This window comes from Stegostoma tigrinum, chromosome 18, assembly GCF_030684315.1.
Source record: "Stegostoma tigrinum isolate sSteTig4 chromosome 18, sSteTig4.hap1, whole genome shotgun sequence".
NCBI lineage: Eukaryota > Metazoa > Chordata > Chondrichthyes > Orectolobiformes > Stegostomatidae > Stegostoma > Stegostoma tigrinum.
Genome location: NC_081371.1, coordinates 92,466 through 118,233, shown reverse-complemented (window position 1 = coordinate 118,233; position 25,768 = coordinate 92,466). Strand labels below are relative to the sequence as shown.

General features: G+C 42.4%; 1 protein-coding gene across 5 annotated transcripts in view; it reads left to right on the top strand.

The window, feature by feature from the left end:
- The window catches only part of kdm5a (lysine demethylase 5A), a 210,290-nt gene that overhangs the window by 164,769 nt on the left and 19,753 nt on the right, over positions 1-25,768 (top strand). For all 5 annotated transcript variants that reach the window (XM_059652252.1, XM_048549592.2, XM_048549593.2 and 2 more), the window contains 3 exons: positions 16,110-16,661; positions 18,343-18,486; positions 24,997-25,159. In XM_059652252.1, coding sequence (XP_059508235.1) covers positions 16,110-16,661; positions 18,343-18,486; positions 24,997-25,159 — 859 coding nt within the window. The remainder of the gene's footprint in view (positions 1-16,109; positions 16,662-18,342; positions 18,487-24,996; positions 25,160-25,768) is intronic.

The window sequence follows — 25,768 nt, the reverse complement described above, 5'->3', positions numbered from 1 at the left end:
ATTTACCTTCCTCAGCTTTGAATATATTCAAAAAATTGTCCTCCACCACTCACTGAGGAGAGAATTTCAAACATAAGTTGCTCTTTATCTTCCTATGAAGTGGAAGCTGGTAAAGAGAATTAAGAAACTGTGAGCTACCAAAAGTTATAAAATGGACTGTAAAAGTTTCTACAGGTAAGTTTTTAAAGGAAACATTTGACCACAACAAATTGTTTCAGAGATCGAGGGCCGACGGGCCTGTACTGTGCTGTAATGTTCTATGTCCTAGATAGTAGGAACTGCAGATACTGGACAATCTGAGATAACAAGGTGTAGAGCTGAAGAGCCATTTTTCTGAAGAAGGGTCTTGGCCCGAAACATCAGCCTTCCTGTTCTTCTGATGCTTCTTGGCCTGCTGTGTTCATCCAGTTCTACACCTTGTTATGATTGACCAAAACAAATGCTGGGTTCATTACAGGCAGAATGAAGAAATTCAGAAACCAGAACATTATTTTTTTTTGTCCCTTCATGAAGCTTTCAATAAGATTTTAGATAGGGGATCACTAAACAAGAATGTGTGCTGTTGGGGTGGTGTACTAGCATAGTTAAAGAGCAGGCTAACTAACAAAGAGTTAGGATGAATGAGTCACTTCAAGTTGGCAAACCTCAGCAGTGTAGTTAATGGGCAGAAAAATGGAGAATTGAAACAAACGTGTTGGTCTAACCTTGGCAGGCTGCAAGAGTATTAGGGTTCTGTACAGCTCGATGCTTGAGCCCCGGATGTCCATTATATGTGTCTGTTTTGGACATGAAGATAAAATGTAAGATTTACATGTTTGCTCACGGAATGAAGCTAGGTGGGAGTGTGCGGTGAAAAGATGATTTAAGGTAACTTCAAGAGGATTTGGACAGATCTGGTGAGTGAACAGGAGCATGGCAGATAGAACATAGGAGGAGGCATCCGACCGTTTGGGCTTGTCCACCAGATAGTATGATCAAGGCTGAATCCTCCAACACAGTAGACTGTTCCTGCTTATCTCCCACATGCTTTGAGACCCCCCCAGGTGCCTTATTCTACACCATCTTGAAATCATTCAGTGTATTTGCCTCGACTGCTTTTTGTGGGAGTGAAGTCCATAGGTGCACTGTGTACTGGGTGGAGAAATTCCTCCTTTTTGTCCTGAATGGTTTACCTCAATCCTTAAACTGTCAGGCTTGATTCTGGACTTTGTTCCTGCATCTGTCCTGCCTCGTCCTGTTGGAATTTAAAGGTTTCAATGAGATCCCCTCTCATTCTCCTGAACCCCCACAATATAATCCTGACTGATGCAGCCTCTCATACCTCTGTCCTGCTATCCCTGGAATCAGTCTGGTAAACTTTCACTTTATTCCCTCTGTAACAAGGACATCCTTCCTCTGGTAAGGAGACCAAAACTTGCATACCGTATTCTGGGTGTGGTCTCATCAAGCTTCTGTTTAATTGCCCCAAGGCATCCCTGCTTCTCTATTTCAGTCCTCTCGATATGAAGGTTACCACACCATTTGTTACCTTTGCTGTCTGCTATACCTGCATGCCTACCTTTACTGACTAGTGTACTAGGATACCTAGGTCTATTTGCACATTCCCCTATCTCAATTTGTGGCCATTCATATGATAGTTTCCTTTTCTGTTGTTGGTCGCGAGGTGAATAACCTCACATTTATCCACGTGACACCACATGTGCCACGCATTTGCCCAATCACTCAGCTTGCCCAAGTCATACTGAAACATTTGTGTTTTGATTCACTGATCACTCCCACCCAACTTGTCTCATTTGCAAATTTGTTGTTATGTTTAGTTCCCTCACCTAAATCGTTAATATATATTGAACAGCTGGGGTCTGAGCACTTACCTCTGTGGTATCCCACAACTCACCATCTGTCATTATGAAAGTGAACCAATTGCTCCTCTGTTTTGTTTCCTGTCTGCCAACCAGTTTTCTGACCATTTCAATACACGACTGCCAATTCACTGTGGGTTCATTTTACACATTAATCTCTTACATGGGATTTTTTAGAACGCCTTCTGACTACACAAACTACATTCACTAGCGCCCCCTCATCAACTCTACTTGTTACAATCCTTGAAGAATTCCAGTAAATTCGTGAAACATGAATTCCCTTTTGTAAATACATGCTGACGCTGCCCAATCCTGGTACTCTTAAGTGCTCAGTTATTAAATCATTTATAATGCACTTTCCCCACTGCTGACATCAGACTGACCAGTCTATAACTCGCTTTTTTTTTTCCCCTCTGCTTCCCTTTGTAAATTAAGAAGTTACGTTGGTTGTCCTCCAATCTATAGGAACTGGTCCAGAGTCTTTTGAATATTGGAAGATACATTCAGTATTTCTAGGGCCACTATTGAGTACTCTGGGATGTAGACTATCAGGCAGTGGTGGTTTATCTATCTTCAGCCCCATCAGTTTCCCCAAATCATATCTCTCCGAAAGCTAATTTCCTTTAATTCCTCTCATTAAACCCTGTTCCCCAATTTTTGTACATGTTATTTGTGTCTTCCTTTGTGAACACAGAACCAAACTATGCATTTAGATGGTCAGTTATTTCTTTGTTCTTCGTTACTAATCCCCTTGTTTCTGACTAAAGGACCTGTATATGCCTTCACCATTAATTTTCTTGTAACATTTGTATGGGAACATTTATCAGTTTTTATGTTGCTGCAAGCTTTCTTTTATACTGTATTTTTACCCCCAAATCAATCCCTTTGTTCTCTGCTAATTCTAAACTTTTCTCACTCACCTGGTGCGTGTATAAAATGAGTTATTAGAAGCAGTGGTGGAGATTGCTACAATTAAATTTAAAAGGCATCTGGATGGGTATATGATTAGGAAGGGTTTGGAGGGATATAGGCTAAAAGCTGACAAATCGGACATCTGGTTTGCATGGATGAGTTGGGCTGAAGGATCTGACTCATTGGGTCTGTTGTTCTCTGGCCAACATGTATGTCTCTTCCTTGGATCTAATACGATTTCTAATACCTCCTGTAAGATACCTTTCCTGTTGTAATGAACAGCTGTTAGAGTACACCTGTGCACTCTTTGAATGTTTGCTGTTTTATTTCTTCTCTCCTATTTAAAAAATTGAAATATCTTTATTTTCCTTTCTACTCTACAAAAAGAAGTTCAAATTCAATTTTTTCAGTTCTTGGCACGGGCCGAGATATGCCTTAGCATTGCAAATGCACATCTAAGTACTACTTAAATATTGAGGGTTTCTGCCTTTAACTGCAACGGTAGTAGATTCGCCAACTTTAGGTACATTTTAAGTCATCATTGGACAAGCATATGGACGTACATGGAATAGTGCAGGCTAGATGGGCTTGAGATTGGTATGACAGGTCGACACAACATTGAGGGCCGAAGGGCCTGTACTGTGCTGTAATGTTCTATGTTCTATAACTTATGATCTCGTCTCATAACTGAGGTCTGGGTATCATTCTTGTCAATAGATTCTGTCACCCCTCCAAGGCCAATATATCCTGCTTAAAGTGTGGCACTCAGATTTGTTTACAGTACTCTAAGTAGGGATTTAAGCATATTTTTGTATAGCTGCACTGTAATTTTTGTGTCATTATACTCTAATTCTTTAGATATAAAAGCAAGCATTTTATTAGCTTTTCTTGATATTTTCTGCACCGTTCATGGCATTTTAAAGATCTATGGACCTGCATCCCCAAATCTCTTTGAGCATCAATTGTATTTAACTTCATGCCAACTAGAATGTACCCTGATTTATTCCTTTCTAGGACTAACCTGGATAACCTCTCACTTGCTAATGTTGAACTTGTTGCAACCACAATACCCACCACCTCACCGATGCTGCACAGTGTCTATAAACCCCAAACTGTAGTGATAATGTTGGGGAAGACATTAAGCAGTAAGTTAGAGATAAAGGTATAGCTGTAACTATGGCCAACTTGTAGATTGGATCCATCTCAACTTTATTGTTCCTGATTTGAAAACATGTCCTGGAATACACAGAAGACAGTTTTCTGGATCAACATGTTGAGGAACCAGTTCACGACTGGGCATTGTGAAATGAGAAAAGAATAATTCGCAATCTAGCTTTGCCTTCGCTAAGATAGAGAGTGACCATTATATGATAGAAGCCTTATTATGTTGTTTAACTGGGGTCCAAGCACTATTTCCTGTGGTACTGTACTAATCTCTGCTTGTTACTCCGAAAAAGGGTGTCAAAATCTATAGAAGTCTAACTTACGAATACTCGTACTTGGAGAGAAATTGCTTACAGGGATGCAATTTTAAACATATAAACATTTCCACAGCGCATAAATCTTCTCAATCCTCTGCCCATCGTATTAAAGTAATGCCTCCTTGTTATTGACCCTCTCGACGAAGGGGAACGGCTGCTTTTTATTCACTATGTCCCTAAATATTTTATACCTCGATCAGGTCTTCTCTCAACATTCTGCTCCAAAGACAACAACCCAAACTTGTCTAGACTCTCTTCATAATTGAAATGCTTCATCCCAGGCAATATCCTGGTGAATCTCCTTTGCACCCCCTCCAGTGACCAGACCTGCACAAAGTAGTCCAGCTGTGGCCAACCAAAGTTTTGTACAGCTCCAAGAAGATCTTTCTGCAGTTAGAACCATAGAAATTGTACAGCACAGAAGGGGACAGTGCAGTCTATCTTGTCAATGCCGATGCAAAGGAACCCAGAAGCCCTTTTTAACGCCATATTCCTGCAGATAACCCATAGCCCCGTGGCTTACAGCAGATCCAGGTACTACTTGAAAGAGTTGAGGATGTAAACCTCCACTAACAATTCAGACAGTGAATTCCAGGCACCCACCACACTCTGCATAAAAATGTTTGTCCTGAAGTTTGCATGTTTTCCCGATGACTCTTAGGTTTTCCCTGGGTGCTCCAGTTTCCTCCCATAATGCAAACGTGTTCAGTTTAGGTGGATTGGCCACACTAAACTGCCCTGTACTGTCTTTAGACTTGCAAGCTACGTGGATTAGTCATGGTAAATGTGAGATAATGAATTAGGTCGGGGGTGTCTGGGTGGGATACTGTGAGGGTTGATGCAGGTGTGATCGACTGAATGGCCTCTTTCTGTGCTGTAGGGATTCCATGATTATTACGTTGCCTCTAATCCTTCTGCCATTTAGATTTATCTATGACCCCTGGTTTCTGAATCCTCTACCAAGAGAAACAAGTAACTCCAATCTATGCCATCTCCAGCCCTCACACTTTTGTATACCTCAGCCATGTCACCCCTCAGCCTTCTCTGTTCCAAGGAAAACAACCCCAACCTCTCCAGTATCTCCTCCGTGGCTACAGTTCTCCAGCTGTGGCAACATCCTTCCTGTAATGTGCTGATCAGAACGGTGCACAGTACTGCAGCTATGGCATCACCAGTGTTTTACATAATTTCATCATTATATCCCTACCTTCATATTTCTTTATCTCTGCTAATGAAGAAGAGCATTGCACATGCCTTCTTTACAACCTTATCCACCTATACTGCTACCTTTAGGGACTTGTGCACTTGTATGCCAAAATATCTCACTTCATCTGCACCCGTCAGTATATTCCCATATATTGTGTATTCCCTCTTCCAGTTTGACCTCCTAAATGCATTACCTAATACTTCACCTATATCTGCTCCTCCAACCTGTTTGTCATTTTGGAGCTTGGGGCTATCCACTGCACTATATCAGCCAATTTTTATTTGTTTGCCCAGGGGCATTTTGTTTTTAACCAGTTTGCGTTTGGGATCTGTTGAATGTCCTACCAAAATACAAGTAGACAACATCCACTGCACTAACATCAATCCTTCTTATTACTTCTTTAAAGAATTCAATCAAATTTGTAAGACATAACCTTCCCTTGCTGACTATCCCTTTGGGTATTGAGCTATTGAACAATATAGTGTTAGATAAAGAGGTGCTAAAAAGGATGGCAACACCCAAAGTAGGTAAATTGCTAGGGATGGATGGGAAGCATCCTAGATTGTTGAGAGTTAAGAGAGAAAGTTGCATTTGCAGCAAGGCACTGACAGAAATTTTCCAGGCGTCTGAGCAGAGGTCCAGTCCCTGGAGAGTGGAGAAGTGCAAATGTGACACCTTTTGTTTAGGTGTTAGGTTGTTAAGGATGATCCAGGAAACTACAGACCGATCAGTTTGACATCAATAGTGGGAAAACTGATGGAAGCCATAATGCGAGATAAGGTAAAAATATACCTGGAGAAAAAGATATTGATAGTAGTCAGTCAACGTGACTTTGACAAGGAGAGGTTGTGTCTGATAAGTTTAGATGTGTTCTTTGAGGTGACACGGGCAGCAGATGACCTTCAGAAACCCCTTGATATGGTGGCACAAGGCAGATTGCTTAGCAAATTTGAAATGTTTGGGACTAATGGGGCCTTGGCAGCATGGTTTAGAAGTTGGCTAAAAGATAGGAAACAGTTGGTATAGCTGGGCATTTTTCAGATTGGTGACAAGTACAAAGTGCTGTCCCCCAGGGATAGGTATTGGGACCCTTGCTTTTTCAGACTTGTATGAAACAATTTGTAGATGGGTATTGAAGACAAAAATCTCTAAATTTGCAGATGATAAGCTACGGAGAATAGTGAATTGTGACATTGCTGCTGAGTGACTTCAGAGGGACATTGACAATTTGACCAAATGGGTGCACACATGGCAAATGAATTTGGATGCAGAGAAGTGTGAGATAAGGTGTTTTCGTAGAAGAACCACAGAGACAATACAGGCTTGATACTACAACTTTGAGGGGAGTGCAGCAGCAAAGGGACCTCAGGATTCACCTGCATAATTCTATGAATTATTATGCCAAGCAAACTGAAACAGTTATTACGAAGACCTCCGCTCCTTAGGGTTTATAAAAAGAGGCATAGAGTATAAAAGCAAAGAAGTGATGCTACATTTTTACAAATCCTTAATCAGACTGTATTTGGAATACTGTGTCCAGTTCTGGGGACCTTTATTCAAGGAGGGTTTAAAGCCTTGAAGAGAATTCAAAGACTACTTACTACAGTATGTTAAGAACCAGACCAGACCCTGTCAAAATATATTAAGAAGATTGCCCAGATGCCAACTTTTTCTCATTTTAGAAGGCAAGTGTAAGATGTTATGTTCCAGATGTAATTCGATTGGTCAAACTACCAGACTTAAACAAAACTCAGTTTATTCATATACTACAGTTACCATTCTTCTTTCTTTCGTTGTATTTTAATAAATTAACTCTGTTGGAAAACCTAACAGGCAGATTATTTAACCACAAAACAGCGACTGTTCCTATACAACAATACCCCATCAACTCACCCTTGGCAAACACAAATTTAGTAAAATAGATTGTCTCATATACACTTCAAGCAGCAGGAAGAGAACCCAAACGTTTAGCTGTAAAGAGAGGAATAGCAGCTTCCATATACAGCTTCAACACTCCAGCAATTACTGAAAGCTAAACTGAAACCCCCAGTCTGTGGGAGCTTGACCCCACCCATTGGTGCAGCTTCCATTATTCCGATTTCTTTCAAAAAAAAGCCAAAGGCTTCAAGCTGTTTGCTTTATTGCCTAGGAACAGACTGCTCAGTACCTCTGTCTCAACCTGTGTGAGGACAAAATACACCTCTTAAAGTTGTAGTATCATTGCAAATTATATACCAGAAATAAGGGATTTAGATACATGGAAAGAGCAGGGAGGTGGGGCTATTTCTCTTTCCAGCAGAGAAAATTAAGAGGTGACCTAATGGAGGTGTTTAAAATTATGAACAATTTTGACAGAGTAAAAAAGAATATTCTGTTTCCATGAGTTGGAATGTCAGTATCTAGGAGTAATAATTTCAAGGGAATGAGATGAGGAGAAATCTTTTTGCTCAGAATTGTTGGGATTTGTAATGTACTGTCTTGGAGAGTGGTGAAGGCAGATTTCCAAAGTGTTTTCAAAAGAAAGCTGGGCGTATATTTGGAAGTGGTGGAGTTAAAGGGCTATAGAAGTAGGACTGGAGTGTGGGGCTAGCTCTTTTGTGAGCCATGCAGGCATGATGGGTTTAATGACCTCCTGAAATAAAATGCTAAGATTGTGATTCTTTAACCCTTTTCTCTCACTATAATTATTTTGTCCAATATTTTGCTTCCTCTTGGATAACTATATCCATGTCATTTTTTTGTAAATTCAGAGACAAAATTAATTTAAAATTTATCCAAATCCTCTACATCTTCACACAGTTTCCTTTATTTGATATTGATTTTATTGTCACTGTACCAAAATACAGTGAAAAGCATTGTTTACGAGTGGTACAGGCAGATTACAGCATGCAAAGGATCCCTAGATCAAAAAGACTTAAGACATACAGCTTACATTATTGGAGGCTACAGTCCATTCACCAGTCTGATAATGGCCGGAAATACGCTGTTCCTGAACGCATGTGTGTGCGTGTGCGTGTTCAGGCTTCTGTATCTTCTGCCTGACGGAAGAGGTTGTAGGAGGTCATTACCAGGCTGTGATGGATCTTCTGATCTTTTTCTGCCTTTCCGTGCAGCAGACCGTGTAAATGGAACTCATGGATGGAAGGTTGGCTTGCATGATGTTTGGGCAGTGCATGCTATCTTCTGTTACTTCTTACAGCCCTGGGCAGAACAGTGCCGTACCAGGCCATAGATGCACCCAAACAGTTTGCTTTCAATGGGGCATCTGTAGAAGTTGGTGAGGGACCTTATGGACATGTCAAATTTCCTGAGCCGCCTAAAGAAGAAGAGGTGTTTTTCTGCCTTTTTCACTGTTGCATCCATGTGGGAAGTCCACGACTGGTCATTGGTTATCGTCACTGAGGACCTTGACGCTCTTCACACTCGACCTCAGTTCCGTTGATGTAGGTGGGGGCGTGTTCTTTCTTTCTGAAGCTGTTGATCACATCCTTCGTTTTGCCAACGGTGAGAGACAGATTGTTTTCATTGCACCATGTCACAAAACCCTCTACCCCCTTCCATATTTTGACTTATTGTTAGATATCCGTACCACTGTGGTGGTGGTGTCAGCAAACTTGTAGATGGTGCACGATCGGAATTTGGCAACACAATCATAGGAGTATGCGGAGTACAGTGGAAAGTACAGTAGGGAGCTGAGGGCACATCCTTGGCGGACCCCAGTGTTGGGTGTTATTGTAGAGGAGGTTACCTATCCTCACTGATTCTGATCTGTGGGTCAGAAAGCTGAGGATCCAGTTGCGGAGGGTGGAGCCAAGACCATGGTCATGCAGTTTTGAGATCAGTCTGGAGGGGATAACTGTGTTGAAGGCGGAGCTGTGGTCAACGAGCAGGAGTCTGATGTAGGTGCCTTTGTTGTCCAGATGTTCCAGGGATGAGTGCAGGGCTAGCGATATGGCATCCTCAGTGGATCTGTTATGCCAGTGGGTAAACTATAGGGGATCGAGGCAGATCCCACTTTTGCCTTAACTATCCTTTTGATCTTTATAGATGGGTACAACATCTTTTGGCTTTCCTTTATCTTCCTCGCTAATATTTTTAGATTAGATTAGATTCCCTACAGTGTGGAAACAGGCCCTTTGGCCCAACAAGTCCACACTGCCCCTTGAAGCATCCCACCCAGACACATCCCCTGTAACCCACACATCCCTGAACACCACAGGCAATTTAGCATGGCCAATCCACCTAGCCTGCACATCTTTGGACTGTGGGAGGAAACCGGAGCACCCGGAGGAAACCCACGCAGACATGTGGAGAATGTGCAAACTCCACACAGAGTGTCGCCCCAGGCTGGAATTGAACCTGGGGACGCTGTGACGCTGCTGTGCTAAGCACTGAGCCGCTGTGCCGCATTTTTTCATGCCCTCTTGTTTTTGTTCATGGTTTCCTTGTGTTTTTTTTTAAACTTGATCTCTGTACTTTATACTCCTTTTTAGCAGTGCTGAAATTTTTGTGATTATCAAGCCTGTTTAATCTTCCCCTGTATTTTTACAGTACTATTCTTATTTTTGTAGAGAACATATCTGCTTTGTGTCCTAGGGATCTTATCTTCAACATATTGCACTTTCACTGATTTATCCTCGCCACATGTACTACGATGCATTCTCAGCTTGTGGATTTTCCACAGTGAGTTCATGTGCTGCTTTAGCTCTGCAAAGCAATGAGCCATGTGCTGTGAGAGATGATGGGAACTGCAGATGCTGGAGAATTCCAAGATCATAAAATGTGAGGCTGGATGAACACAGCAGGCCAAGCAGCATCTCAGGAGCACAAAAGCTGACGTTTCGGGCCTAGACCCTTCATCAGAGAGGGGGGTGGGGAGAGGGAACTGGAATAAATAGGGAGAGAGGGGGAGGCTGTAGCTGGATATATGTTTTTGCACTCATAGTCATCAGGGTCACTAGAAGTTGCCCTTATTTCTCACATTGCGCATGAGGACCACACGACGGGTCTGAAGTTTCCTGTCGTGACTTCTGTTTAGATTAAGTTAATTATTCCCTTTAATAGAATTAATTAAGCTAGGTAATTTCCTTTGTTCATAATCAAAAGTCTCTATCTTTATTTAAGCTAAATATTTTGCTTTAGAAAAGTAAAGTATTCTGCAGGATTAACTTACCCATTGGCTATTTTCTTTGGGACTGTCACTTTGTGAACAGCCCGGAGTGAGACTGAGTGCCGCACTCAATATTGCAGTTTTACCTCCTCCATCTCACTTAACTACAAAGTACTCATGTTTAGCTAAGCAGCGTTCACCGTGCAGACTTAGTTATAATCTACACCATGGCCAATAAAAGCAAGTGTCCGCATACCTCCTTAACTACCCTGTTAACCTGTCCTGCTTCAGGGATCTGTGGGCAAGTACACGCTAGTTCCTCTGTTCCTCTGAGCTTGTGTGTGTCTTGCTATTGATTGAATACTCCCTTGGCTTGCTGCTTCAAAAATGCATCACCTAACATTTATCAGGAATAAAATTCCATCTGCCACTAACTGCCCATTTGACCAATCGTTTATATTGTCTGAACATCATCCTGCCATTGCAAACGTCCAGCCATCCTTTGTGTTCCCCCACATCTTTATCAATATCATTTATGAATGTCCCAAAATAATAGGGGACTCAGCACTGACTCATGATGTGCAGCAGCACTACTGATTGAGTTGGTGTTGTCCTAAAAGTCACAGCTGCTAGACTGGTAAGGAAATCAACATGATGGACGAAACATACTTGACGTGATTTGTTGGTTGCTGATGCATCAGTCAACAACATTATCAGTAAGAGCAACCACTGCACTGTCCTTGTGAAATCAAATTTGTGCCTTCATATTGATAATGCCCTCCACTATATTGTGTGAAACTATCACTGTGCTAAATAGAACAGACTTCTGAACAGGTTAGGCAACTGAAGACTGGGCAGCCATTAGGCAGTATGGTCCTTGACCAGAATCTGCAGCCTCATGGCCTGGCATATCTCCCTCTCAACCATTACCATTGCCATCAAGCCAGGGATTGACGTTGGCTCAGGAGAGAGTGCAAGTAGGCATGCCAGGAATAGCACCAGGCATACTTAAAAATGAGGTGTCAAGCTGGTGAAGCTAACAAAAGGACTACTTGCATGCCAAACATCATAAAACAGCAAATGATGGCCTCAGCTAAACAAGCTCATAATGATCTAAGTTCTGCAGACCTTCCACATCCAGTTGTGAATGGTGGTAGACAATTAAACAACTCAGTGACTCTACTAATATCTCCATCCTCAGTGATGAAGAGCCCAGCACCTCAGTGCAAAAGATGAAGATTTCTTAACTATCTTCAACCTGAAGTACGAGTGTATTGTGGCCTCCTCCAGTGGTCCCCAGCATTACAGATACCAGTCTTCAGCCAACTCAATTCATTCCATGTGATATCAAGAAACAGCTTGAGACACTAAATAATGCAATGGCCATGGACCCTGACAACATTTTAGCAATAGTACTGAAGAGCAGTGCTCCAGAACATGCTGCTCCCAGGAGGTAGCCACCAGGAGGCTTTCTTAGGAATGAGACTGCGGGGGTCCTGGAGTCAATGTTGAAGACTCCCAGGGGAACTAGCTCCTGACTATATACTGCTCCGACCACAGTTACAACACTGGCATTTACCCAACAATGTGGAAAAACTGCCCAGCTATGCCTTGTATACGTGAAACAGGACAAATCCAACCCAGCCAATTACTGCCCCATCAATCTACTTGATCGTCAGTGAAGTGATGGAAAGTATTATCAACACTGCTGTCAAGCAGCACCTGATCAGCAGTAACTGCTCAGTGATGCCTAATCTGGGTCATAGAGTCATACAAGATAGAAACAGGCCCATGGCCCAACTGGTCCATGCTGACCATGATGCCCACTCAGCTAGTTCCAGTTGCCTGCATTTGGTCCATATCTTGCTAAACCTTTCCCATCCATGTACCTTCTTAAATGTTGCTACCTCCCAACCAGCACCCTCCGCTTCCTACCATTGAGCCAATTTTGAATTAGCTAGCTCTCCCTGGATCCCATCCGACCTAACCTTTATGACTAGCCTGCCGTGTGGAACCTTGCCAAAGAATGTACTGAAGTCCATATAGACAACAACCGCTGCCCTATCCACATCCATCCTCTTGGTTACCTCTTCGAGAAACTCTAAAAGATTTGCCAGACTTTACTTCCTGTGCACGAACCCATGCTGACCACCCTTAATCAGACTGTAACTATCCAAATGTTGGTTGATCCCATCCCTCAGTAACCTCTCCAACAACTGATCTCAGGCTCGCGGGCCTGTAGTTTCCTGACTTGTCTTTACTACCTTTCTTAAACTGGAACAACATTAGCCACTCTCTAGTCTTCTGGAACTTCACCAGTGGCTAAAGATGAAACAAAAATCTCTGCAAAGGTCTCTGCAATTTCTTCCCTAGCCACGCACAATGTCCGAGGATGGACTTTATCAAGTCCGGGGATTTATCCAGCTTAATGCACTTTAAGGCTGCAAACACCACCTCTCTGGTAATACGTACGCAGTCCAAAACAACCCCACCTTTTTTTTTCCTAATTTACTTAGCATCTGTGATTCTCTCCTCTGTTATCACCGAGAAATGTTCATTAAAAATCTGCACCCCCCCCCCCCCCCCCACCCCCAATCTCTTGTGGTTCCATACATAGACGACCATGCTGATTTCTCTTGCTAACCACCCTTATACTCTTAGTATAACAATGGAACCTCTTGGGATTATCTTTAACCTTATTTGCCAGATCCATCTCATACCCTCTTTTTGCTCCCCTGATTTCCCTTTTGAGTGTGCTCCTACAGTTTTTATATTCATCTGGGGATTCACTTGGGAGCCCGATAACCTAAACCCAATGTATGCTGCCTCCTTTTTCCTGACCAGAGCCTCAATATCCCTCATTAGCCAGAGATCCCTAAATTTGCCAGCTTTTCCCTTCACCCTTACAGGGACATGCTATCCCTGGACACTCTATATAACACTTATAAAAGCCTCCCGTTTGCTAGTTGTTCCTTTTCCTTCAAACAGACTGACCCAGTTGACCTTTGCTCAATCATGCCTAATGGCCCCAAAATTGGCTCTGCAGTGTTCAGCACCTTAACCTGTAGACCTGTCCTATCTTTTTCCATAACTATTTTTCAAACTAAGAGTTATGGCCACTGGACCCAAAGTGCTCTCCAGCTGACACTTCAGTCACTTGCCCAATCTTATTTCCTTAGAGGCGATCAACTGTTGCACCCTCCTGAGAAGGGCCCTCTGCATATTGATTTAAGAAACTTTCTTGGACACATTTGACAAATTCCACCCCACCCAGGCCTTTTACACTCTGGGTGGGCTAGTCAATGCAAGGGCAATTAAAATCTCCAACCAATACTAACCTATTATTCCGACAGGTATTTGCAATCTCTGTACACATCTGCTCCCCTGTACCTGCTGGCTATTTGGGGATCTATAATACAGTCTGAACAGAGTGACCATCCCCTCCTTGTTTCTAAGTTCTCACCATATGACCTCATTTGATGACCCCTTAAGAATATCCTCTTTAAGTACTTTTTTGTTATGTACGCCCTCATCACAAGGGCTACTCCCCCTCCTTGCTTCTATTTCTGTTATACCTGTAGCTTCTGTATCCTGGAACATTGAGCTGCCAGTCCTGCCCTTTTCTTAGCCATGTTTCGGTAATGGTTATAATATTCCATTCCCCAGAGCCATTCCATGCTCTGAGCTCATCTGCCTTACCAGTCAGGTTTGTGCGTTTGAAGTGAATGCAGTTTAAACCAGAAGTCTTTTCCTGCCCTTTTACTGTGCCCCTGGCAATCCTGAATAGTAAATGTGCTGTCAACAGCTAGTGTATTTTCCCTGACTTTTCATTGGCTCTGTTCTTAATCAGAGTCTCCCCACCATCCCACCCCCCGCAATCCCATTCCCCCTACTCCCACACACACACCCCACAACTTTGCTGCTGCCAAACTAGTTTAAACTCTCCCACTATTACGTTATCAAATCTCCTTGCAAGGATATTGGACCCCTTCTGGTTCAAGTGCAACCTGTTCCTCTTGTACAGGTCACCTTTTCCTCAGAAGAGATCCCAATGATCCAGGAACTGAAAGCCCTGCCCCCTACACCAGCTTCTCAGCCACACGTTCACCTGGCTTATCTTTCTATTTCTATCCTTACTGTTATGTGGCAGTGAGAGTAATCCGGAGGTCACTACCTGAGGTTCTGCTTTTTTAACTTCTTACCAAACCCCAACAACATTCAATCGTTACATCATCCAGGACAAAGCGGCCTACTAGATTGGCACCATATCCATTCCCTCAACAACAAGTCTTGTAGCAGTGTGTCCTATCAAGATACGCTGCAGAAATTCACCCAAGATCCTCAGACAATGCCTTCCAAACCCACAACCACTTTCATCTAGAAGGATGAGGGCAGGAACAAAACTACCTGCAAGTTTGTCTGTAAGCCCGTCACCATCCTGACTTGGAACTATATTGCTGTTCCTTCACTGTTGTTGGATCAGAAGCTTGGAATTTCCCCCCCATCCCCCAAATGGCAATGTGGGTCAAACCACAGTAGGTGGACTGCAGCAGATCAGGAAGGAATTTCATCACCACCTCCTCAAGCTATAAATCTTGGCCAGCTGGCAATGCTCTCATCCCATATATGAATAAAGGAAAATTCCTATTGGCGATTCCTTTGCCTCAAAGTCAAATTCCCAGCCAGATTGTATTCTGTTTTAGTGCATTATAAATGATGATTTTCCTCTTGAATTGATGTTTGTACAAATTAGGCTGATAATGAAAAGTTTCAGAAAAATGTCTGTTTTGACATTAGTACAGCACTGTTCCTTATTCTGGCTTAATGGGCTCTCCTCCCTCCTTTTCACTTTTTTCTTCAAAGGCCTGGTTCTGTTCAGGTGCTATCCATCTACCCTTACAGATGTAACTCCCCAGAAAGGCCCTGTGGCACAGTGGTAGTGCCCCTACCTCTGGGTTGTGGACACCTGTTTTCAAGTCCCACCTGCTGCAGATGGTGTAATGACATCTCTGAACAGATTGATTATGAAAATATCTATATCTCCCCAGAACTGTTCGAGATATTGACGTGTTTAATTGTGTCAGTGTGAATTCTGTGTAATTATGTTTTTGCTCTTGAAATTTAGCCCATTTATGCCAGATAAGGACTGAATAAAACAGTGGTAGAAAATAGCTTTAACTCTTTTGTACAGATTTAGAGTTCTCCTTTCTTAACAAAATTTACAGATGACTAAATTATGATTATTCCCTTAACGTTTGTTAAAATCCAGACTGTATACGCATGTTCATTTCTTTTAAATCCTATTGTGAATATAACAAAGTTGATGTTTTTAATTTATGTTATTATAAAATATCCAAAATTATTTAAAACTTGGAAGTTTTCACTGATCTGTTGGTCATTTCTTGTTACGCAGTGAAATTTAATTTTTTAACTCTTAATGAAATTGCTGATATTACTTGCTATTTATATCCCCAGTCTTGTCAGTATTGATAAGTTGTGTGTCAGATGTGTTTTTATATAGTTCTTTTGACATTCTTCAGATTGCAGGCTTCCGTGCAATGGAACAAAAGGAGTGTGAGGCAATGCATTCTTTGAGAGCAGCAAACCTGGCTAAAATGGCAATGGTGGATCGAATTGAGGAAATCAAGTTCTGTGTCTGCCGCAAAACAGCCAGTGGATTTATGCTACAGTGTGAACTTTGTAAAGACTGGTTTCACAGCACCTGTGTTCCTCTGCCCAAAACTGGCACACAGAAAAAAGGACTGGGCTGGCATACCAAAGAAGTGAAATTCTTGTGCCCACTGTGTATGCGCTCTCGAAGGCCACGTCTTGAGACCATTCTCTCGCTGCTCGTTTCCCTTCAGAAGCTTCCAGTACGTTTACCAGAAGGAGATGCCTTGCAGTGTCTGACAGAGAGAGCAATGAGCTGGCAGGATCGCGCCAGGCAAGCCCTGGCCACTGATGAACTGTCTTCTGCACTTGCAAAACTGTCTGTGCTAAGCCAGCGAATGGTGGAACAGGCAGCGAGGGAGAAAACTGAGAAAATAATTAGTGCTGAGCTGCAGAAGGCAGCAGCCAATCCAGACTTGCAGGTAAAAAAAAAAGCAAGCACCTGGGTAATGAAGTGACCAGAAAACAATGCGATGTAGGAGCAGAAATAAGCCAATTTGGCCCATTGAGTCTACTCCATCTTCAACTCCATTTTTCTTGCTTTCTCTCAACCTTTCAACTCCATTTTTACTGCTCTTTTCAACCCTTCGGGGGTGGCACGGTGGCTCAGTGGTTAGCAATATTTCCTCTCAGTGCCAGGGACCCGGGTTCGATTCCACCCTCCAGCAACTATCTCTGTGGAGTTTGCGCATTCTCCCCGTGTCTGCGTGGGTTTCCTGAGTGCTCTGGTTTCCTCCCGTAGTGCAAAGATGTGCGGGTTAGGTATATTGGCCGTGCTAAATTGCCCATAGTGTCCAGGGATGTTCAGCTTAGGTGGGTTATCTGGGAATGGTTCTGGGTGGCGCACTCCCAGGGTCACAGTGGTCTTGTTGGGCCGAAGGGCCTGTTTCCACACTGTTGGGATTCTGTACCATGCTATTCCATTCTATGCCTTCATTCTCTCAATGATTTAAAATGTTTATCGAACCTTGAATATTCTTAAAGACCCAGCCTTGCCAGACCTCTGCAATAAAAAAGTACACAGATTTACCATCCTCCAGAAGCAAAAAATTCTTCTTCACCTGTTTTAATAGGTGACCCATTAGTCTGATATTAGCCCCCTTGTACCAGACTGTTCCACGAAATGAAATCATCTTTCTGCAATTTGGTATTATCCTTAACTTGCTTAATCATGGTGGGTCTAACTCCTTCCTAGGAGTCTTCATTCCTCAATGGAATATATTCCATTGCTGTGAGTCGCAAACTATTTTATTAAATATGTTATTGTTCCTTAGTCTCCTCGAAGAGAATTAATCCCAGGTTAACGTCCAGAAACGTAGGCAAAATAAATGGGTAATTTTCTCAGTGAAAGGTGGTGACAAGTACTTTTAAAAGACTTCTGCAAATTGAATGAAATCATTTGCACTCCCTTTCATGTTACTTGCAAGTTTCATCTCATACGCCCTCATTTCCTTTTCCCCCTTTGAACTCTTATTAAACAAGGGACAATCAGGATGAATATTACCTGTCAGAGGCAACAGTTATCTTCAGATTTGGAAATTGTACCTTTACAGGACTACCTACCAAATGTCCGTACTATGACCAAGAAAACCCATTTCTATCCCTGTGGCAATGACTGACTTGACTTCTCCGCCAGCTTATGTGCTGCTGAATCCTTCATTGTTGCATACTTTATCTCAAGACTTGGTTATTTGAATAAATTACTTGCCTGCTTCCATATGTTGCTGCAGTGGAAAATAATTGAAAACCCTATCTCAGTTCTAACTTATCAAATCCCATTCACCCAACTCACATGTGCTACTGGCCCTAGATAGGAACATATCAATGCGGAGCGGAAATAGGCCATTTGGCCCTTTTTAAGGCTACTGGCTTATTCAGTTCGATCATGGCTGATCTGTTCCAGAATTCCACATTCTGCTGTAAACTTCAGATTCTTCCTTTTAAAGGTCTCCTTTAGAGTGTACCTTTTTAGTTAAGCTTTAGGCTATCTTTCCTAATAGATCCTTATTTGGCTTAATGTCAAATTTTGTTTTGTATTGATATCTGAACAAGACGATGTTAAGAAATTATCTGACAGAGGAGCTGGTCTTATTTTTTTTCCAGGAGCATTTGCAGAGTGTCCAACAATCTGCTTTCAGCAGGAGCATGGGGAGTTTGGCAAACTCGCCCAGAAAATCTATTGAATTGGATGAGGAAGAAACCGATTCGGATGATGATATCAGAGATGCATACCGCTACGAGAGAAAAGTAAGTCGGTATTAGACTGGGGAGGTGTGGAATTGCTGCAGGTTTGTGTGTGGATTCTGCCTGCTTCTCCCTCTGAGGAATCCTGAGCTGTCCAAGTTTGGAAGAATTCTGCATTTCGAAATATTGGAGGAAATTGTCGCTAATGGTGGAATCCGAATAGTGTCAGCAAAAGGTGCTTTGATGCTGACTGGAATATTTGGGCTTTTGTCCTCTTATTAGTCTCATGAGTAAAATATATAATGTCCATTGAATTAAGCAGCTCCATTCCTCCATTAAATTTTCAATAACTATATCCTGTACATCTCAGAACTGCATGAAGCCATTCTACCAACCGAGGCGATGCCAGCTTTCTCTTCAAGCAAGTCCAATCAATCTGATTCCCTTTTCTATCCCTGGACCACTGCAAGTTTATTTTCCCTCCAATGTCCAACCAGTTTCCTCTTGAAATCATTGAATGTCTCAGCTTTTACTCGCTCCGACAATGAATTCATCGCGATTATCACTTGCTGTGTTTTAAAAACAAAAATCCACTATGTTTAATGTTAATAGAACATAGAACATTACAGCACAGTACAGACCCGTCGGCCATCGATGTTGTGCCGACCTGTCATACCGATCTCAAGCCCATCTAACCTACACTATTCCACATACGCCCATATGCTTATCTAATGACGCCTTAAATGTACCTAAAGTTGGCGAATCTACTACCGTTGCAGGCAAAGCGTTCCATTCCCTTACTACTCTCTGAGTAAAGAAACTACCTCTGACATCTGTCCTATATCTTTCACCCCTCAATTTAAAGCTATGCCCCCTCGTGCTTGCCGTCACCATCCTAGGAAAAAGGCTCTCCCTATCCACCCTATCTAACCCTCTGATTATTTTATGTTTCAATTAAGTCACCTCTCAACCTTCTCTGTAATGAAAACAGCCTCAAGTCCCTCAGCCTTTCCTCGTAAGACCTTCCCTCCATACCAGGCAACATCCTAGTAAATCTCCTCTTCACCCTTTCCAAAGCTTCCACATCCTTCTTATAATGCGGTGACCAGAACTGTACACAATACTCCAAGTGTGGCCGCACCAGAGTTTTGTACAGCTTCACCATAACCTCTTGATTCCGGAACTCGATCCCTCTATTAATAAAAGCATTAACAAAGAACAAGGAAAATTACAGCACAGGAACAGGCCCTTCGGCCCTCCAAGCCTGTGCCGATCGAGGTCCTCTGTCTAAGTCTATCATCTATTTTCTAAGGATCTGTATCCCTTTGCTCCCTGCCCACCCACGTCCCTGTCCAGATACATCTTAAATGACGCTAATGTGTCTGCGTCGACCACCTCCGCTGGCAACAAGTTCCAGGCACCCACCACCCTCTGCGTAAAGAACTTTCCGCACATATCTCCCTAAAACTTTCCTCCTCTCGCTTTGAACTCATGACCCCTAGTAATTGAGTCCCCCGCTCTGGGGGGAAAAAGCTTCTTGTTATCCACCTTGTCTATCCCCCTCATGATTTTGTAGACCTCAATCAGGTCCCCCCGCAATCCCTATCTTTCTAATGAAAATATCCTAATCTACTTTCTTCATGGGTAGTGCCCTCCATACCGGGCAACATCCTGGTGAACTTCCTCTGCACCCTCTCCAAAGCATCCACATCCTTTTGGTAATGTGGCGACCAGAACTGTACACAGTACTCTAAATGTGGCTGAACCAAAGTCTTGTACAACTGTAACATTGTCTGCAAACTCTTGTACTCATTATCCCATCCGATGAAGGAAAGCATGATGTATGCCTTCTTGACCACCCTATTGACCTGTGTTGCCACCTTCAGGGTACAATGGACCTGAACACCCAGATCTCTCTGTACATCAATTTTCCCCAGGACTTTTCCATTTGCTGTATAGTTCGTTCTTGAATTAGATCTTCCAAAATGCATCACTTCTCATTTGCCTGGATTGAGGTATTTAGAACACTTTCCTGTTTCAACTCCCTGAAAGTAGATAGGAATTTAAGATTATTGGGTGTAACAGTGAATGCTTAAGGAGGTTTGGAAACAGATTAGACGCATACTTACGAGGTGAATTGTGTTCTGAGGAAGTGTCCCTTGCCCTGAAACGTTAACTCTGATTTCTTTCCATGGATGCTGTCAGACCTGCTGAACTTTTCCAGCAATTTCAATTTTGCTTCTTATGGCGAGAGTCACAGAATACTGATCCCTGCAAAACAAAGGCTAATTTAAATGAAACAGGAACTGGGAGACTAAGTTATGCACCAGATCCAAGCCTAGCCAAAAAAAACCTGAATTCTAGAGGTGAAATGAGAATGACTCCCCTTAACATCAAGACAGCATTTGACCTAAAGTGGCAGCAAGGGGTCCTACCAAAAATGGAGTCACAGGTAATGGAATAAAGCTTTTAATTTTATGGCAACTTGATGGCTTGGTGGTTTTATCACTAGACTGTTAATCTGGACACCCAGATAATTCCTGGGGACCTGAGTTTGATTACAGATTTGAATTCAATAAAACAAATCTGAAATTCAAAATTCTATTGATAACCCTAACCCTTACCCATTTCTGAGTATTGGGAAGAAAACCCACCTGGTTCATTGCTGTCCTTACTTGGCCTTGGCACTTATCAATGGGCAATAAATGACTGGATTAACCAGTATGCCCAGTTCTTGTGAATGAATGAGGGGTAAAAAACCTCATAATCATCAGCCATTATTGCTGCCTGTCCGATAGTTGCAATCCTTGTGGTCCTCAACAAAGTTTCCTCTAAGCTGCAAGGCTGTCCACATATGTAGTTGCTGTAAGGTTCTGCACACGATAGTTGGCATTAGCAATGTTTTTGGTTCCAGAAGTCGCTGCCACACACAAACCTTGGCGGCCAGCTTGGCCAGAAAAAGAACTAGAGGGATTGCTAGTCCTCAACATGCGTTCTTACTTCAGAAAGTGAGTTTTTAAAGTCCTCTGGGAAAATATCCTCCCAGAACTCAAGGAAATGAGAAACAAGTGAGGAAATTTTGGACAGCATACATATTAACAGAGGAAGTGTTTGCATCCTTAACACGTGTCAAAGTGGATAAATCCCTTGCGCCTGATCAAGTCCATTCTCTGAAGTTGTGTGCGGCTAAGGAAGAAATTGCAGAGACCTTTGCAGAGATTTTTGTTTCATCTTTAGCCACTGGTGAAGTTCCAGAAGACTGGAGGGTGGCTAATGTTGTTCTGTAGTATAAGAAAGGCAACAAAAGCAAGTCAGGGCACCACAGGCCCGTGAGCCTGAGATCAGTTGTTGGAGAGGATACTGAGGGACAGGATCAACCAACATTTGGATAGTTACGGTCTTAAGGGTGGTCAGCATGGATTTGTGCAGGAAGTAAAGTCTGACAAATGTTTGAGTTTTTCGACGAGGTAACTAAGAGGATGGATGCGGATAGGTTGTTGTCTATATGGACTTCAGTAAACCCTTTGACAAGGTCCCGCACGGCAAGCTAGTCATAAAGGTTAAGTCACATGAGATTCAGGGAGAACTAGCTAATTGGATTCAAAATTGACTCAATGGTAGGAAGCAGAGGGCAATGGTTGGAAGTTGTTTCTCCAACTGGAGACCTGTGATTAGCGGTGTACAACAGGGGTTGGTGCAGGGACCTTTGTTATTTACATAAATAATCTGGATGTGAATGTACAAGGCATGATTAGACATTTTGATACAAAATTAGGAGGTACCGTTGATGGCAAGGAAGGTTATCAAAAATTGAAGGGATCTTGTTCGAATGGAGAAGTGGGCTGGGAATTGGCAAATGCAATTCAATGCAGATAAGTGTGAGATGTTGCAGTTTGGAAAGTCAAACCAATGTAGAACTTATACAGTAAATGATAAGCTCCACAGTGTTGTGGAGGAGAAGGAACTAGAAGTACAAGTACATAGTTCATTGAAAGCGGCGTTGCAGGTAGCCAGGGTGACAAAGGCATTTAGCATGCTAGCCTTCAGTTGGGGCATTTAAGACGGGCATTGGGACACTATGTTACAGTTGTACAAGTTGGTGGTGAGGATAGTGTACAATTTTGGTCACTCTGTAAAAGACACAGTTAAACTGGAAAGTGCGCAAGGAAGATTTTCAAGGATGTTGCCAGGAATAGAAGGCCTGAGTTATAGGGGAAGTTTGGCCAGGATAGGACTTCGTTCATTCTCCTATGTTCCAAGGAATAGTGACCTTATTGAGGTGTATAAAACTATGAGGGGCAAAGATTGGATGTAGGCATATAGCCTTTTCGCAAGAATGGGGAATTGAAAACTAGAGGGCAAAGATTTCAGAACAACAGCATGGTGGCTCAGTGGTTAGCATTGCTGCCTCACAGCACCAGGAACCTGTGTTTGATTCCACCCTCTGGTGACTGGCTGTCTATGTGGAATTTGCACATTCTTCCCATGTCTGTGTGGGTTTCCTCCAGGTACTCCGGTTTCCTCCCACAGTTTAGGTGGATTGGCCATCCTAAATTGCCCATAGTGTTCAGGGATGTGTACCTTAGGTGGGTTATAGGGAAACGGGTCTGGGTGGGATGCTCCCAGGGTCGCTGTGGACTTCTTAGGTCAAAGAGCCTGTTTCCACACTGTAGGGATTCTGTGAGAGGCAACTTCTTCGTGTACAGGGTGATGCGTATCTGGCATGGACTGCCAGAGAAAGTGATTGAGGCAGGTACAATAATAACACTTTAAAAAAAAAATTGAAGAGGGACATGGATGAGAAGGGTTTAGACTGATATGGACCAAATGCGGGCAACTGGAACTAGCTGAGTGGGCACCACGGTCAGCACGGACCAGTTGTGTCAAAGTGCCGGTTTCTAGGCTGTATTACTCTATGACTTTATGAACTACACAATGATGTTAACCTGCTGATGCTCAGAACTGAATGTCAAAATTATTTTGCATTTCATTTTAAATATAGGTTTGCTCTGACCGTTTCCTCAAATTCCAAAGTCTTTGCCAGTATCCCTGAGGCATTAATTCCAACCCAATATAGTTTTCTCTGCACCATCGTAATTCTGACTGAAGCAAAATTTTCCTGTGCTTTGCCTACTAACTTGATCTGTAGAAGCAATGTCCTGTTTTGACCTTATTCATATTTCTAGCCAGTTTGTCAAATGACATGAGGAATGCCTTCATATCTTTAATCTTGAACTTTGGTAAAACCTTTGTAAACTTATATTTCCTCACTGGACTTCAAATTTTTTTGTCCAGTTCTTCCTCTGTCATTTCCTATTTAATCTGTATCATTTTTATGCTTTTATTTGCTGGCTTTTTGTTTTCCTTTACAATTCTAGTTTTTTCATTTCCATTGCCACTTTCCTTTCCTTGTCCTTTTCTGCCATCTCTGGTTTTTTCATTCTCTCATATTCAAGCTGCTTTAATCCAACTTTAGTCCACATTCAAAAAGAAATTTGTTTAGGGAATGGGACTCTGCATGCGACTGTATGCCGCTAGCAGTATGTATAAAACAGCTATGTTACAAGTTTTACTGATATCCTAAGTTGTTAGCGTAGCTGTTGGCACACTTGGGATCATTCAGTAAACATATCAATTATTAAAATTAGGTCACAGGTCAGCAAGTTTTTTGAGAAAAACAATTCAAGCAACAGGCTTTATTTTTAGGGAGAGGATTAAAAAGTAGAGCATTAAGTCTAAACTTGTGCTGAAATTGTTTAGTTCATACTGAGCGTACTTGTTCAGTTCTGGTCACGATATTGTAAGTTGGATATTTCAGCAGCATGGAGGGTGCCAAGATTTACAAGGATGAAACCAAAAATGTGCAAATGCATGTATCAGAAAAGGATTGACAGTCTGGATCTTTATTCTCCTTGAAATGAAGGCTAAGGAATGTCCAAGTTGAGATCTTTAAAATGATGACAGGTTTTGAGGAAGTGGACACAGAATGTTTCGTTTTGTGGAGAAGAGAGTATCTAAAGTGGTCAATGTAAGAATTTCACTGAAATGGGGTTTCAGAGGAAACTTTGTTTCCCCAATGAGGGAAGGAAAGTCCCAAAGGGAAGTGAATAGGCTTGTCCAACTTTGTGTCATCAGTGAGAAGGAAACGGCGGGCAATAATGATGGGTTTTAACGAGGAAAAGTGGGAGTAGGCACAAGTAGGGCAAAAATATTGACACATGTTTTGGGTGAATGGCATGTTTCTGTGTCATATTTCCACTGTCATCCTAGGAAATCCATGTTTTCAGAAATCTCCTTGGGGGATCTTTCAAAACTGTTCATTATCAATATTACCTCCACCTTTGTTCCTGCTTATGCTCAATTTATTTTTACTTTGTTGTTAAGGATCAAAGGATACAATTAATGACCTTTGGGAGAACTGTTTAAGCCCAATAATATAGAGTTCTTGTTCTGCGATGTGGTGTCTAACTCATTTTGCCCACATAGGGAGTTGTGAGTTGTGTAAATAAAAGTCTAAAGTATATTTGTGTTGAGTATTGATCTCAAACTGTTACAATTTTCTTTGTTTCCCAGGATGGTGCAAGCAGTGTCTCATCAGGTAGCTTGGAACCAAATCTATTCTGTGATGAAGAAATTCCAATCAAAGCAGAGGAAGTGGTATCACATGTGTGGCCAGCAACTCCATCTTTCTGTGCTGAACATGCTTACTCTTCTGCATCAAAGTCTTTCTCGCAAGGTCAGTCTTGTCTCTAACACTATCCTCTTTGTATACCTCTTGGTCTGGCAGTATCCCCTTTGAATCATAGACTTTTACAATACACAAGGAGGCCATTTGACCCATTGTGCCTGCATTGGCTCCCGAAGTAACTATCCAGCTAGTCCCATTCTCCTGCCCTATCTCTATAACTCTCCGAATTCATTACTTTCAAATATATATCCAACTCTCTCTCTAAACCTCATATATGGAATCTGCATCCAGCACCGTACCAGGCAGCGCATTCTTAAGCCGCTGTGTAATGTTTGTTTCTTTATTTTTAGATTAGATTCCCTACAGTGTGGAAACAGGCCATTCGGCCCAACAAGTCCACACGGCTCCTTGAAGCATCCCACCCAGACCCATTCCCCTGTAACCCACACACTATGGGCAATTTTAGCATGGCCAATGCACCTAGCCTGCACATCTTTGGACTGTGGGAGGAAACCGGAGCACCTGGAGGAAACCCACGCAGACACGGGGAGAATGTGCAAACTCCACACAGACAATCACTGAGGGTGGAATCGAACCCAAGTCCCTGGAGCTGTGAGGCTGCAGTGCTCACCACTGAGCCACTGTTGTGCCCATTTT